The sequence below is a fragment of the Grus americana genome, chromosome 2 (assembly GCF_028858705.1).
Source record: "Grus americana isolate bGruAme1 chromosome 2, bGruAme1.mat, whole genome shotgun sequence".
Lineage (NCBI taxonomy): Eukaryota > Metazoa > Chordata > Aves > Gruiformes > Gruidae > Grus > Grus americana.
The window spans coordinates 88137094-88153271 of record NC_072853.1 but is presented as its reverse complement, the minus strand read 5'-3'; the positions used below and the strand labels follow the sequence as shown (position 1 = coordinate 88153271).

The 16178-nt window shown below is 49.3% G+C and overlaps 2 protein-coding genes across 2 annotated transcripts; both read left to right on the top strand.

Moving 5' to 3' along the window:
* The first annotated feature begins 360 nt into the window (after window positions 1-360).
* LOC129202590 (uncharacterized) lies at window positions 361-7530 on the top strand. The gene is made up of 2 exons (XM_054815634.1): window positions 361-1994; window positions 6939-7530. Exons 1-2 carry the CDS (start codon window positions 381-383, stop codon window positions 6984-6986), a joined length of 1662 nt encoding a protein of 553 aa, XP_054671609.1. The 5' UTR covers window positions 361-380; the 3' UTR covers window positions 6987-7530.
* A 455-nt stretch (window positions 7531-7985) lies between these two features.
* Window positions 7986-14956, top strand: LOC129202380 (uncharacterized). The gene is made up of 2 exons (XM_054815040.1): window positions 7986-9461; window positions 14406-14956. The coding sequence occupies exons 1-2, from the start codon at window positions 7986-7988 to the stop codon at window positions 14451-14453; spliced, it is 1524 nt and encodes a 507-aa protein (XP_054671015.1). The 3' UTR covers window positions 14454-14956.
* The last annotated feature ends 1222 nt before the right edge of the window (window positions 14957-16178 follow it).

Sequence of the window (16178 nt, the reverse complement as noted above, 5' to 3'; positions counted from 1 at the left end):
AGATGAATTCCCTCTCTAAGTTTGGTCTGTTTTGCTCGTGCCGATAATTAGTGAGTGATCTCTCCCTGTCCTTATCTCAACCTGCAAGCATTTCGTTATGCCTTTTCTCCCCTGTTTAGTGAATGAGGGGAGTGAGAGAGCGGCTCTGGTGGGCACCTGGCCCCCAGCCAGGCTCAACCCACCACAGTCTTTTTGGCGCCCAACGTGGGGCACGACAAAGGCAGTTTAGTATTAAGGGTGCTACAGCTATAGTAGTTATTAAGTTGCAAGCTCCTGTGCAGGTCACGGGGTTTGTTAGCTGTGCTGCTTATCTCTATTTTGCTAAACTTAGGAACATGCTGATACAAACAATGGCTGCTCTGTGGTTTGGCCTAGTGTTGATGATCTTACTGTGCTGGGGGAGCTATTTTGTGGGGAGGATGAAGGAACTTGGGAGCATGCTAGTACAAACAATGGTTATGTGCATGGCCCTGGCATCGTTGCTATTGCTGTGCTGGGGGAGCTATCTTGTGGACATGATGGGGGAATACATCTCTCTCTCTCTACCTGGGTTTGACGTGGATGGTTTCATTATGCAGGCTCCCAAGGTCCTTGTTCACCCTTATGTAAGCTCATTAATATTACTAATTAATACTGCTGGCATATTACGGGTGTTGTGGAGTTTGGTTTCGTCCTGGTTTAAGGGGAGACAACTTTTGAGTGAAGCAATAGTGAAACGTGCCCTGAGGCAGCCGATCCCTGGGTGGCAGGGTGTATGGAAGGATTTGGGCAGGTTCCTAGGGCGATTATCACCTCCTATAGCCTGGGACTTCACACCCGAACAGGCAAGCAATCCCAGCAAACTGACGCGCCACCTGATAGAAGGGTGCCTTGCCTACCCCAACGAAAACCAACAGCTTCTAGCGCTGTATTGGGGCCTGGCCTGTGCCTATCGAGCCACAGTGCAGTACTCCCAGAGGACTGTGGTTGAGGAAGGCACCCAAACTGCAGCTGAGGACACCGTGGCTGAGATAGGGACACAAACAATGACAACTACAGTAATTGCCCCAGTAGTAAAAAAGAAACAGTGGACCAGGAGGTCAACAGGTCCATATCATCGACTAGTAAGGGAAGAGGAAGAAGAGGAGGAGAGGTTTGAGCAGGAAGCCGGTCCTTCAGCAAAGAAGTGGGAGGAAGGAGTGAGAGAAATCAGACAAGAAGCAGAAACTACCCGGTCTCTGACCTCATCCGAACTTCGAGATATGCGGAAAGATTACAGCCGCCAGCCTGGTGAGCGAATTGCTGCCTGGCTGCTTCGATGCTGGGATAATGGGGCCGACAGTCAGCAACTGGAAGGCAGGGAAGCCCAACAGCTGGGATCCCTCGCTAGAAACCGAGGAATTGAGAGGGGAATTGGAAAAGAGACAGCAATTTGCAGTCTCTGGAGACGGCTGCTTTCAAGTGTGAGGGCAAGATACCCATTCAAGGAAGATCTTGTCAACTTCCCAGGAAAGTGGACCACCGCAGATGAAGGCATCCAGTACCTGAGAGAACTAGCAGTGTTGGAAGTCATCTATAGTGATCTAGATGATGAGGAGGTCTCCAAAGATCCAGAGGATGTCCTGTGCACACGGGCCATGTGGAGGAAGGTGATTCAAAGTGCCCCAGCATCGTATTCTAACAGCTTGGCAGCAATGTATTTCCCAGATAGGGACACACCAACTGTGGAGAAGGTGTCTTCTTGGCTTCAGAACTTTGAAGAAAACCTCTGTACCTCCTCCTCCCTACGGGCCAGCACGTTGGCTGTCAGAGGTACCCCAAGAAATCAGTCATCTCCTGCTCCGGTCAGAGGGAAAGGGAGTCCCAGGTATATGTCACGTGGTACACTCTGGTTTTTCCTGCGTGACCAAGGGGAGGACATGAGGAAGTGGGATGGTGAACCCACCTTTAAGTTGGAAGCCCGTGTTCGTGAACTAAGAGGGAAGACAGCTGTTAAGAAGGGGACACCCAAGAAGGCCGTCAATGTAGTTGCTACAGAGACCCGAGAAGGCAAACAGCGATCTCCCAGATGTAAAACTAAAATCACCTCCCTTGATCCTGGTGAGGGGACTTCTGGTCTGTCACTGCGAGGGTCAGACAGTGAATACTCTGACCAGGAACAGGAATAGAGGGTCCCTGCCTTCGGCCAGGAGGAGGAAAGGGATGACCGGGTATACTGGACTGTGTGGATTCGATGGCCTGGCACATCAGACCCACAGAAGTATAAGGCTTTGGTAGACACTGGTGCACAGTGTACACTGATACCATCAGGGTATAGGGGCACAGAACCCATCCGGATCTCTGGAGTGACAGGGGGATGCCAAGAACTGTCCGTATTGGAGGCTGAGGTGAGCTTAACAGGGGACAAGTGGGAGAAGCACCCCATTGTGACTGGCCCAGAGGCCCCTTGTATCCTTGGCATAGATTACCTCAGGAGAGGGTACTTCAAGGACCCAAAGGGGTACCGATGGGCTTTTGGTGTAGCCACTGTGAATGCAGAGAAGATCAAACAGTTATCTACACTGTCTGGTCTCTCAGAAGATCCCTTTGTTGTGGGATTGCTGCAAGTTGAAGAACAACAGGTGCCAATTGCTACAAGGACAGTGCACCGGAGGCAATACCGCACAAATCGAGACTCCCTGGCTCCCATCCATGAGCTGATTCATCAACTGGAGAACCAGGGAGTCATCAGCAAGACTCATTCACCTTTTAATAGTCCCATATGGCCAGTGCAAAAGTCTGATGGAGGGTGGAGGTTAACAGTGGACTATCGTGGCCTGAATGAAGTGACACCACCACTGAGTGCTGCTGTACCAGACATGTTAGAGCTCCAATATGAACTGGAGTCAAAAGCAGCCAAGTGGTATGCTACAATTGACATCGCCAATGCATTCTTCTCAATTCCTTTGGCAGCCGAATGCAGGCCACAGTTTGCTTTCACTTGGAGAGGTGTCCAATACACCTGGAATCGATTGCCCCAGGGGTGGAAGCATAGTCCTACTATTTGTCATGGACTAATCCAAACTGCACTGGAAAAGGGTGGTGCCCCAGAACATCTACAATACATCGATGACATCATTGTGTGGGGTAATAAGGCAGAAGAAGTATTCAAGAAGGGAGAAAGAATAATTCAGATTCTTCTGAAAGCTGGTTTTGCCATAAAGAAAAGTAAGGTCAAGGGACCTGCACAAGAAATCCAGTTCTTGGGAATAAAATGGCAGGATGGACGCCGTCATGTGCCTATGGATGTGGTCAACAAGATAGCAGCTATGTCTCCACCAGCTAACAAGAAGGAGACACAAGCCTTCTTGGGCCTTGTGGGGTTCTGGAGAATGCATATTCCAGGTTATAGTCAGCTTGTGAGCCCTCTCTATCGAGTAACCCGGAAAAAGAACTATTTTGAATGGGGCCTTGAGCAACAACAAGCCTTTGAGCATATCAAACAGGAAATAGCTCGTGCTGTAGCTCTTGGGCCTGTCCGAACAGGACCAACTGTACAAAATGTACTCTACACTGCAGCTGGGGAGCACGGCCTTACCTGGAGCCTCTGGCAAAAAACAGCAGGAGAAACCCGAGGTCGACCATTAGGGTTTTGGAGCCGGGGGTATCGAGGATCAGAAGCCCACTACACCCCAACTGAAAAAGAGATCCTAGCAGCCTATGAAGGGATTCGAGCTGCTTCAGAAGTTGTTGGTACAGAAGCATCTCTCCTCTTGGCACCGCGATTGCCTGTGCTACATTGGATGTTCAAAGGAAACATGCCCTCTACACATCATGCAACCAGCGCTACGTGGAGTAAGTGGGTAGCACTAATCACGCAGCGAGCTCGACTAGGGAAACCCAATCACCCAGGAATCCTGGAAGAGATTATGGACTGGCCAGAAGGTAGAGATTTTGGAGCACTGCCTGAGGAGGTAGCTCGTGCCCAAGAGGCACCACCATATAATGAGTTACCAGAAGATGAAAGGCGTTATGCTCTATTTACTGATGGATCCTGTCGTGTTGTAGGAAACCATCGGAAGTGGAAAGCTGCTGTATGGAGTCCCACACGACAAGTCGTTGAGGCCACTGAAGGAGAAGGTGAGTCAAGTCAGTTCGCAGAAGTGAAAGCCATTCAGCTAGCCCTAAAGATTGCTGAACGAGAAAAGTGGCCAGTACTCTATCTCTATACTGACTCCTGGATGGTGGCAAATGCCCTATGGGGGTGGCTACAGCAGTGGAAGAAGACCAGTTGGCAGCGCAGGGGTAAACCCATCTGGGCTGCTGCATTGTGGCAGGACATTGCTGCCCGAGTAGAAAACATGGCTGTGAAGGTACGTCATGTAGATGCTCACGTACCCAAAAGCTGTGCCACTGAAGAACATCAAAACAATGAACAGGTAGACAAGGCTGCCAAAATTGAAGTAGCTCAAGTGGACCTGGACTGGGAGCGTAAGGGTGAGCTATTTGTAGCTCGATGGGCCCACGAAACATCAGGACATCTAGGGAGAGATGCAACATACAGATGGGCTCGTGATCGAGGGGTGGACCTGACCATGGAGGCCATCACACAAGTCACTCATGAATGTGAAATATGTGCTGCGATCAAGCGAGCGACACGAGTAAAATCTCCCTGGAATAGAGGGCGGTGGCTGGGTTTTCGATACGGTGAGGCCTGGCAGATTGACTATATTGGGCCACTGCCACGAACACGCCAAGGCAAGCGCTACATACTCACCATGGTGGAAGCAACTACTGGTTGGCTAGAGACATTTCCTGTAAACCATGCCACTGCCCGAAACACCATCCTAGGCCTTGAAAGACAAATTTTATGGCGACATGGTACCCCAGAAAGGATTGAATCAGACAATGGAACTCATTTTCGAAATAACGTCATAAGCTCATGGGCAAAGAAACATGGTATTGAGTGGGTGTATCACATCCCCTATCACCCACAAGCCTCTGGAAAGATCGAGAGATATAATGGACTGTTAAAGACTATGTTGAGGGCATTAGGTAATGGGGCATGGAAGCACTGGGATACAAATTTAGCAGAAGCCACTTGGCTGATTAATACCAGAGGATCTGCTAACCGTCCTGGTCCTGCCCAAACGAAACCCCTACATACTGTGGGAGGAGACAAGGTCCCTGTAGTACACATGGGAAAGTGGCTGGGGAAGGCGGTGTGGATTGCTCCTCCCATGGGAAAAGGCAAACCCATTTCTGGGATTGTCTTCGCTCAGGGACCTGGGTGTACTTGGTGGGTAATGCGGAAGGATGGGGAGACCCGGTGTGTGCCTCAAGGAGATTTAACCTTGGGGTAAAATAATCTGTAATGTGAGTTGTACGTTTTAGGAAGTAATGTAGAAGGAATGACCCAAACCAACGAAGAGCAAGTTTCACAAGGAGCCAGATGAATGCAACAACAGCCCGAAGCAAGCCGGTGTTGGTGCCCAACAACTGAACCTGAACAGCCATCCTGACAGATTGGGCCCAAGTCATAGTCGGTTCATGAACATCTGGAGGAGCAGAGGAAGCTCATGGAACGGGAGAGTAACATCCATCTATTAAAGGACTGGAGATTATAGTTAATAAGAACTAAATACAATGAAACGGTTATAAAATATATACATATATGTATTAAAGTGTGTGGAGCGTGAGCATGACACAAATGGTATGGAATAAGGGGTGGAGATTGTATTGGGTCTAGCTGAGATGGAGTTAATTCTCCCCACAGCAGCCCTCATGGTGCTGTGCTGTGTATTGGTAGCTAGCAAACTGTTGATAACACACCAGTGTTTTGGCTACTACTGAGTAGTGCCAGCACACATCAAGGCTGTCTTTCCAACATTTCTTTTTCCCCAGCAGCACGCTGGGGGTGGGCAAGATCTTGGGAGGGGACACAGCTAGGACAGCTGACCCAAACTGACCAAAGAGATATTCCATACCATATGACGTCTGCTCAGCAATAAGAAACTGAGAATAGGGGGAGGAACAGGGCGGGGGCATTCGTTGTTTTTTTTTACAATGTTTGTCTTCCGGAGTAAGGGGTACGCATACTGAAGCCCTACTTCCCAGGAAGTGGCCGAACATCGCCTGCTGATGGGAAGTAGAGAATAATCTTTTGCTTTTTGCTTTGCTTCCGCGCGCGGCTTTTTTGCTTTAGCTACATTAAACTGCCTTTATCTCGACCCACGAGTTTGGGGTTGTTTTTTTTCCATCCTCCTTTCTCCCCTCCCTGCCTTACTGAAGAGGGGAGTGATAGAGCGGCTCTGGTGGGCACCTGGCCCCCAGCCAGGCTCAACCCACCACAGTCCTTTTTGGTGCCCAACGTGGGGCACGAGAAAATTGAGATAAGGACAGTAATTGGAAGAGGTAACGAGCAAAACATTGACTGAACGTAGATTGAGAGTGAAATAGCGGTGAAGGGACAAGAGGTGGATTCTGTGTGTATTGTCTACTCTTGTTTAGTGTTGTGATAGTGTTGCTTTGATTCTGGTGGGGGGAATTCTTTTTCCTCGTAGATGTGATTAGTGTGTGTGTAGTTTTTCTGTTGAATGTATGTTTTAATAATTCTTAAATATGTGATTCACAGAGGCGAGGGGTGGAATGTGTTGGGTTTGCGTGGCAGGGTTTTGGTAGCGGGGGGGCTACAGGGGTGGCTTCTGTGAGAAGCTGCTAGAAGCTCCCCCTGTGTCTGATAGAGCCAATGCCAGCCGGCTCCAAGACGGGCCCGCCGCTGGCCAAGGCCAAGCCAATCAGCGCCTCTGTGATAACATATTTAAGAAGTAGAAAAACACTTAGAGAGAGAGAGCTTTTGCAGCCGGAGAGAGGAGTGAGAAGATGTAAGAAACTCTGCAGACACCAAGGTCAGTGCAGATGGAGGGGGAGGAGGAGCTCCAGGCGCCGGAGCAGAGATCCCCCTGCAGCCCGTGGTGAAGGCCATGGTGAAGCAGGCTGTCCCCCTGCAGCCCATGGAGGAAGGATGAGGGGGTGTAGCGATTCCACCTGCAGCCCGTGGAGGACCCCACGCCGGAGCAGGTGGAGACACCTGAAGGAGGCTGCGGCCCGTGGGAAGCCCACGCTGGAGCAAGTTCCTGGCCGGACCGGTGGACCCGTGAAGAGGGGAGCCCACGCCAGGGCAGGTTTGCTGGCAGGACTTGTGGCCCCGTGGGGGACCCCACGCTGGAGCAGTTTGCTCCTGAAGGTCTGCACCCCGTGAGAGGGACTCCATGCTGGAGCAGGGGAACGATGAGAGGAGTCCTCCCCCTGAGGATGAAGAAGCGGCAGAAACACCGTGAGATGAACTGACCATAACCCCCATTCCCCGTCCCCCTGTGCCGCTGAGGGGGGGAAGGTTGAAGCCGGGAGTGAAGTTGAGCCCGGGAAGATGGGAGGGGTGGGGGGAAGTGTTTTAAGAGTTGATTTTATTTTCTCATTCCTCTACTCTGTTTTGCCTAGTAATAAATTAGATGAATTCCCTCTCTAAGTTTGGTCTGTTTTGCTCGTGCCGATAATTAGTGAGTGATCTCTCCCTGTCCTTATCTCAACCTGCAAGCATTTCGTTATGCCTTTTCTCCCCTGTTTAGTGAATGAGGGGAGTGAGAGAGCGGCTCTGGTGGGCACCTGGCCCCCAGCCAGGCTCAACCCACCACAGTCTTTTTGGCGCCCAACGTGGGGCACGACAAAGGCAGTTTAGTATTAAGGGTGCTACAGCTATAGTAGTTATTAAGTTGCAAGCTCCTGTGCAGGTCACGGGGTTTGTTAGCTGTGCTGCTTATCTCTATTTTGCTAAACTTAGGAACATGCTGATACAAACAATGGCTGCTCTGTGGTTTGGCCTAGTGTTGATGATCTTACTGTGCTGGGGGAGCTATTTTGTGGGGAGGATGAAGGAACTTGGGAGCATGCTAGTACAAACAATGGTTATGTGCATGGCCCTGGCATCGTTGCTATTGCTGTGCTGGGGGAGCTATCTTGTGGACATGATGGGGGAATACATCTCTCTCTCTCTACCTGGGTTTGACGTGGATGGTTTCATTATGCAGGCTCCCAAGGTCCTTGTTCACCCTTATGTAAGCTCATTAATATTACTAATTAATACTGCTGGCATATTACGGGTGTTGTGGAGTTTGGTTTCGTCCTGGTTTAAGGGGAGACAACTTTTGAGTGAAGCAATAGTGAAACGTGCCCTGAGGCAGCCGATCCCTGGGTGGCAGGGTGTATGGAAGGATTTGGGCAGGTTCCTAGGGCGATTATCACCTCCTATAGCCTGGGACTTCACACCCGAACAGGCAAGCAATCCCAGCAAACTGACGCGCCACCTGATAGAAGGGTGCCTTGCCTACCCCAACGAAAACCAACAGCTTCTAGCGCTGTATTGGGGCCTGGCCTGTGCCTATCGAGCCACAGTGCAGTACTCCCAGAGGACTGTGGTTGAGGAAGGCACCCAAACTGCAGCTGAGGACACCGTGGCTGAGATAGGGACACAAACAATGACAACTACAGTAATTGCCCCAGTAGTAAAAAAGAAACAGTGGACCAGGAGGTCAACAGGTCCATATCATCGACTAGTAAGGGAAGAGGAAGAAGAGGAGGAGAGGTTTGAGCAGGAAGCCGGTCCTTCAGCAAAGAAGTGGGAGGAAGGAGTGAGAGAAATCAGACAAGAAGCAGAAACTACCCGGTCTCTGACCTCATCCGAACTTCGAGATATGCGGAAAGATTACAGCCGCCAGCCTGGTGAGCGAATTGCTGCCTGGCTGCTTCGATGCTGGGATAATGGGGCCGACAGTCAGCAACTGGAAGGCAGGGAAGCCCAACAGCTGGGATCCCTCGCTAGAAACCGAGGAATTGAGAGGGGAATTGGAAAAGAGACAGCAATTTGCAGTCTCTGGAGACGGCTGCTTTCAAGTGTGAGGGCAAGATACCCATTCAAGGAAGATCTTGTCAACTTCCCAGGAAAGTGGACCACCGCAGATGAAGGCATCCAGTACCTGAGAGAACTAGCAGTGTTGGAAGTCATCTATAGTGATCTAGATGATGAGGAGGTCTCCAAAGATCCAGAGGATGTCCTGTGCACACGGGCCATGTGGAGGAAGGTGATTCAAAGTGCCCCAGCATCGTATTCTAACAGCTTGGCAGCAATGTATTTCCCAGATAGGGACACACCAACTGTGGAGAAGGTGTCTTCTTGGCTTCAGAACTTTGAAGAAAACCTCTGTACCTCCTCCTCCCTACGGGCCAGCACGTTGGCTGTCAGAGGTACCCCAAGAAATCAGTCATCTCCTGCTCCGGTCAGAGGGAAAGGGAGTCCCAGGTATATGTCACGTGGTACACTCTGGTTTTTCCTGCGTGACCAAGGGGAGGACATGAGGAAGTGGGATGGTGAACCCACCTTTAAGTTGGAAGCCCGTGTTCGTGAACTAAGAGGGAAGACAGCTGTTAAGAAGGGGACACCCAAGAAGGCCGTCAATGTAGTTGCTACAGAGACCCGAGAAGGCAAACAGCGATCTCCCAGATGTAAAACTAAAATCACCTCCCTTGATCCTGGTGAGGGGACTTCTGGTCTGTCACTGCGAGGGTCAGACAGTGAATACTCTGACCAGGAACAGGAATAGAGGGTCCCTGCCTTCGGCCAGGAGGAGGAAAGGGATGACCGGGTATACTGGACTGTGTGGATTCGATGGCCTGGCACATCAGACCCACAGAAGTATAAGGCTTTGGTAGACACTGGTGCACAGTGTACACTGATACCATCAGGGTATAGGGGCACAGAACCCATCCGGATCTCTGGAGTGACAGGGGGATGCCAAGAACTGTCCGTATTGGAGGCTGAGGTGAGCTTAACAGGGGACAAGTGGGAGAAGCACCCCATTGTGACTGGCCCAGAGGCCCCTTGTATCCTTGGCATAGATTACCTCAGGAGAGGGTACTTCAAGGACCCAAAGGGGTACCGATGGGCTTTTGGTGTAGCCACTGTGAATGCAGAGAAGATCAAACAGTTATCTACACTGTCTGGTCTCTCAGAAGATCCCTTTGTTGTGGGATTGCTGCAAGTTGAAGAACAACAGGTGCCAATTGCTACAAGGACAGTGCACCGGAGGCAATACCGCACAAATCGAGACTCCCTGGCTCCCATCCATGAGCTGATTCATCAACTGGAGAACCAGGGAGTCATCAGCAAGACTCATTCACCTTTTAATAGTCCCATATGGCCAGTGCAAAAGTCTGATGGAGGGTGGAGGTTAACAGTGGACTATCGTGGCCTGAATGAAGTGACACCACCACTGAGTGCTGCTGTACCAGACATGTTAGAGCTCCAATATGAACTGGAGTCAAAAGCAGCCAAGTGGTATGCTACAATTGACATCGCCAATGCATTCTTCTCAATTCCTTTGGCAGCCGAATGCAGGCCACAGTTTGCTTTCACTTGGAGAGGTGTCCAATACACCTGGAATCGATTGCCCCAGGGGTGGAAGCATAGTCCTACTATTTGTCATGGACTAATCCAAACTGCACTGGAAAAGGGTGGTGCCCCAGAACATCTACAATACATCGATGACATCATTGTGTGGGGTAATAAGGCAGAAGAAGTATTCAAGAAGGGAGAAAGAATAATTCAGATTCTTCTGAAAGCTGGTTTTGCCATAAAGAAAAGTAAGGTCAAGGGACCTGCACAAGAAATCCAGTTCTTGGGAATAAAATGGCAGGATGGACGCCGTCATGTGCCTATGGATGTGGTCAACAAGATAGCAGCTATGTCTCCACCAGCTAACAAGAAGGAGACACAAGCCTTCTTGGGCCTTGTGGGGTTCTGGAGAATGCATATTCCAGGTTATAGTCAGCTTGTGAGCCCTCTCTATCGAGTAACCCGGAAAAAGAACTATTTTGAATGGGGCCTTGAGCAACAACAAGCCTTTGAGCATATCAAACAGGAAATAGCTCGTGCTGTAGCTCTTGGGCCTGTCCGAACAGGACCAACTGTACAAAATGTACTCTACACTGCAGCTGGGGAGCACGGCCTTACCTGGAGCCTCTGGCAAAAAACAGCAGGAGAAACCCGAGGTCGACCATTAGGGTTTTGGAGCCGGGGGTATCGAGGATCAGAAGCCCACTACACCCCAACTGAAAAAGAGATCCTAGCAGCCTATGAAGGGATTCGAGCTGCTTCAGAAGTTGTTGGTACAGAAGCATCTCTCCTCTTGGCACCGCGATTGCCTGTGCTACATTGGATGTTCAAAGGAAACATGCCCTCTACACATCATGCAACCAGCGCTACGTGGAGTAAGTGGGTAGCACTAATCACGCAGCGAGCTCGACTAGGGAAACCCAATCACCCAGGAATCCTGGAAGAGATTATGGACTGGCCAGAAGGTAGAGATTTTGGAGCACTGCCTGAGGAGGTAGCTCGTGCCCAAGAGGCACCACCATATAATGAGTTACCAGAAGATGAAAGGCGTTATGCTCTATTTACTGATGGATCCTGTCGTGTTGTAGGAAACCATCGGAAGTGGAAAGCTGCTGTATGGAGTCCCACACGACAAGTCGTTGAGGCCACTGAAGGAGAAGGTGAGTCAAGTCAGTTCGCAGAAGTGAAAGCCATTCAGCTAGCCCTAAAGATTGCTGAACGAGAAAAGTGGCCAGTACTCTATCTCTATACTGACTCCTGGATGGTGGCAAATGCCCTATGGGGGTGGCTACAGCAGTGGAAGAAGACCAGTTGGCAGCGCAGGGGTAAACCCATCTGGGCTGCTGCATTGTGGCAGGACATTGCTGCCCGAGTAGAAAACATGGCTGTGAAGGTACGTCATGTAGATGCTCACGTACCCAAAAGCTGTGCCACTGAAGAACATCAAAACAATGAACAGGTAGACAAGGCTGCCAAAATTGAAGTAGCTCAAGTGGACCTGGACTGGGAGCGTAAGGGTGAGCTATTTGTAGCTCGATGGGCCCACGAAACATCAGGACATCTAGGGAGAGATGCAACATACAGATGGGCTCGTGATCGAGGGGTGGACCTGACCATGGAGGCCATCACACAAGTCACTCATGAATGTGAAATATGTGCTGCGATCAAGCGAGCGACACGAGTAAAATCTCCCTGGAATAGAGGGCGGTGGCTGGGTTTTCGATACGGTGAGGCCTGGCAGATTGACTATATTGGGCCACTGCCACGAACACGCCAAGGCAAGCGCTACATACTCACCATGGTGGAAGCAACTACTGGTTGGCTAGAGACATTTCCTGTAAACCATGCCACTGCCCGAAACACCATCCTAGGCCTTGAAAGACAAATTTTATGGCGACATGGTACCCCAGAAAGGATTGAATCAGACAATGGAACTCATTTTCGAAATAACGTCATAAGCTCATGGGCAAAGAAACATGGTATTGAGTGGGTGTATCACATCCCCTATCACCCACAAGCCTCTGGAAAGATCGAGAGATATAATGGACTGTTAAAGACTATGTTGAGGGCATTAGGTAATGGGGCATGGAAGCACTGGGATACAAATTTAGCAGAAGCCACTTGGCTGATTAATACCAGAGGATCTGCTAACCGTCCTGGTCCTGCCCAAACGAAACCCCTACATACTGTGGGAGGAGACAAGGTCCCTGTAGTACACATGGGAAAGTGGCTGGGGAAGGCGGTGTGGATTGCTCCTCCCATGGGAAAAGGCAAACCCATTTCTGGGATTGTCTTCGCTCAGGGACCTGGGTGTACTTGGTGGGTAATGCGGAAGGATGGGGAGACCCGGTGTGTGCCTCAAGGAGATTTAACCTTGGGGTAAAATAATCTGTAATGTGAGTTGTACGTTTTAGGAAGTAATGTAGAAGGAATGACCCAAACCAACGAAGAGCAAGTTTCACAAGGAGCCAGATGAATGCAACAACAGCCCGAAGCAAGCCGGTGTTGGTGCCCAACAACTGAACCTGAACAGCCATCCTGACAGATTGGGCCCAAGTCATAGTCGGTTCATGAACATCTGGAGGAGCAGAGGAAGCTCATGGAACGGGAGAGTAACATCCATCTATTAAAGGACTGGAGATTATAGTTAATAAGAACTAAATACAATGAAACGGTTATAAAATATATACATATATGTATTAAAGTGTGTGGAGCGTGAGCATGACACAAATGGTATGGAATAAGGGGTGGAGATTGTATTGGGTCTAGCTGAGATGGAGTTAATTCTCCCCACAGCAGCCCTCATGGTGCTGTGCTGTGTATTGGTAGCTAGCAAACTGTTGATAACACACCAGTGTTTTGGCTACTACTGAGTAGTGCCAGCACACATCAAGGCTGTCTTTCCAACATTTCTTTTTCCCCAGCAGCACGCTGGGGGTGGGCAAGATCTTGGGAGGGGACACAGCTAGGACAGCTGACCCAAACTGACCAAAGAGATATTCCATACCATATGACGTCTGCTCAGCAATAAGAAACTGAGAATAGGGGGAGGAACAGGGCGGGGGCATTCGTTGTTTTTTTTTACAATGTTTGTCTTCCGGAGTAAGGGGTACGCATACTGAAGCCCTACTTCCCAGGAAGTGGCCGAACATCGCCTGCTGATGGGAAGTAGAGAATAATCTTTTGCTTTTTGCTTTGCTTCCGCGCGCGGCTTTTTTGCTTTAGCTACATTAAACTGCCTTTATCTCGACCCACGAGTTTGGGGTTGTTTTTTTTCCATCCTCCTTTCTCCCCTCCCTGCCTTACTGAAGAGGGGAGTGATAGAGCGGCTCTGGTGGGCACCTGGCCCCCAGCCAGGCTCAACCCACCACAGTCCTTTTTGGTGCCCAACGTGGGGCACGAGAAAATTGAGATAAGGACAGTAATTGGAAGAGGTAACGAGCAAAACATTGACTGAACGTAGATTGAGAGTGAAATAGCGGTGAAGGGACAAGAGGTGGATTCTGTGTGTATTGTCTACTCTTGTTTAGTGTTGTGATAGTGTTGCTTTGATTCTGGTGGGGGGAATTCTTTTTCCTCGTAGATGTGATTAGTGTGTGTGTAGTTTTTCTGTTGAATGTATGTTTTAATAATTCTTAAATATGTGATTCACAGAGGCGAGGGGTGGAATGTGTTGGGTTTGCGTGGCAGGGTTTTGGTAGCGGGGGGGCTACAGGGGTGGCTTCTGTGAGAAGCTGCTAGAAGCTCCCCCTGTGTCTGATAGAGCCAATGCCAGCCGGCTCCAAGACGGGCCCGCCGCTGGCCAAGGCCAAGCCAATCAGCGCCTCTGTGATAACATATTTAAGAAGTAGAAAAACACTTAGAGAGAGAGAGCTTTTGCAGCCGGAGAGAGGAGTGAGAAGATGTAAGAAACTCTGCAGACACCAAGGTCAGTGCAGATGGAGGGGGAGGAGGAGCTCCAGGCGCCGGAGCAGAGATCCCCCTGCAGCCCGTGGTGAAGGCCATGGTGAAGCAGGCTGTCCCCCTGCAGCCCATGGAGGAAGGATGAGGGGGTGTAGCGATTCCACCTGCAGCCCGTGGAGGACCCCACGCCGGAGCAGGTGGAGACACCTGAAGGAGGCTGCGGCCCGTGGGAAGCCCACGCTGGAGCAAGTTCCTGGCCGGACCGGTGGACCCGTGAAGAGGGGAGCCCACGCCAGGGCAGGTTTGCTGGCAGGACTTGTGGCCCCGTGGGGGACCCCACGCTGGAGCAGTTTGCTCCTGAAGGTCTGCACCCCGTGAGAGGGACTCCATGCTGGAGCAGGGGAACGATGAGAGGAGTCCTCCCCCTGAGGATGAAGAAGCGGCAGAAACACCGTGAGATGAACTGACCATAACCCCCATTCCCCGTCCCCCTGTGCCGCTGAGGGGGGGAAGGTTGAAGCCGGGAGTGAAGTTGAGCCCGGGAAGATGGGAGGGGTGGGGGGAAGTGTTTTAAGAGTTGATTTTATTTTCTCATTCCTCTACTCTGTTTTGCCTAGTAATAAATTAGATGAATTCCCTCTCTAAGTTTGGTCTGTTTTGCTCGTGCCGATAATTAGTGAGTGATCTCTCCCTGTCCTTATCTCAACCTGCAAGCATTTCGTTATGCCTTTTCTCCCCTGTTTAGTGAATGAGGGGAGTGAGAGAGCGGCTCTGGTGGGCACCTGGCCCCCAGCCAGGCTCAACCCACCACACATTGTCAACACATTCCTGTTCTCCCAATGTGGAGGAGAGGAAGTTGAATGGACATGAATGAAATCCTTTGTTGCTCTCTCCCCGACTCTGGGAAAAGACATTCTATTAATTAATGCTCAATTGAAATAATTTTTGAGTTGAGAGTAAATATTGGAGTTACTTATATAAAGTGTGAACATTACTTTGGAATCTAAGAGAGGGTGACATACTGTATGTGCAGTGGGAAAATTCAAATGACAGATATTAAGTAACTACTTTTTAATCTTATTAAAATAATGCTTTCTAGTTAAAGAATATAGAGCCCAATTCCACATACTAGAGAATTACTAATAAATTCTTCTGAAACAATGCAGAAAGTTCATTCTTCCAAGAGGCTTTTTATGATGCTGTTAATAGTTCTATTATGAATGAGTGGTGTTTTTTGTACTACAGACACATATTTATACTATGCTATTAAGATAGATATTATTTTTAAGAAAATATGAGAAGGAATTGCAGGGTTCTAATAACTCTAAAGACATGATAATTGAAAGCAGAGAGAAAAAAAGATAAAGGCACAAAGTAACATACAAAGATATTCTTCAAGGTAGGGAAATCACATCTGAAAACTTAAAAGAATTACACTCTTTACTGCATAGAATACAAAGCTTTTCAAAGAAAAAGTGTTTTTTCAAGACACTAAGAATACTGAAAAATCCTTTGCTTTTGAGTGACAAGACTCCAGCAATCATTTTCAAGGGGAAAATAGGACAAAAGAAACAGAAGTGATGGGTTACCACCGAAAGCAAAGTATTATACACATTAGATCTGTAAATGTCACTCGTTTTCAGACTGTTAGTATATAAATTAATTATAAAATGTTTATGTCTAGTATTCTAAGCTTCAACAAAATTTCTTGCTTTGCTGACAAAGTACGTGAAATGAAATACACCATGAAGAAGTTCTAAGACACCCAGCTACAAAAGCTAACAAGGGCTATTCATCTGCAGTGAGCAAGGACAGCACTGTATGAAGACAGTTTTGCTTCTTAGAAAAGACAAGGACACTGAAAATTCCC

What these genes read in the sequence shown, in the direction of transcription:
- LOC129202380 (XM_054815040.1), top strand. Translation starts at nt 7,986, where the DNA reads ATGGGGGAATACATCTCTCTCTCTCTACCTGGGTTTGACGTGGATGGT. An exon ending in AGAAGGGGACACCCAAGAAG is followed by an intron (nt 9,462 to 14,405) that starts GCCGTCAATGTA and finishes CCCGTGGTGAAG; the next exon opens with GCCATGGTGAAGCAGGCTGT.
- LOC129202590 (XM_054815634.1), top strand. Translation starts at nt 381, where the DNA reads ATGATCTTACTGTGCTGGGGGAGCTATTTTGTGGGGAGGATGAAGGAA. An exon ending in AGAAGGGGACACCCAAGAAG is followed by an intron (nt 1,995 to 6,938) that starts GCCGTCAATGTA and finishes CCCGTGGTGAAG; the next exon opens with GCCATGGTGAAGCAGGCTGT.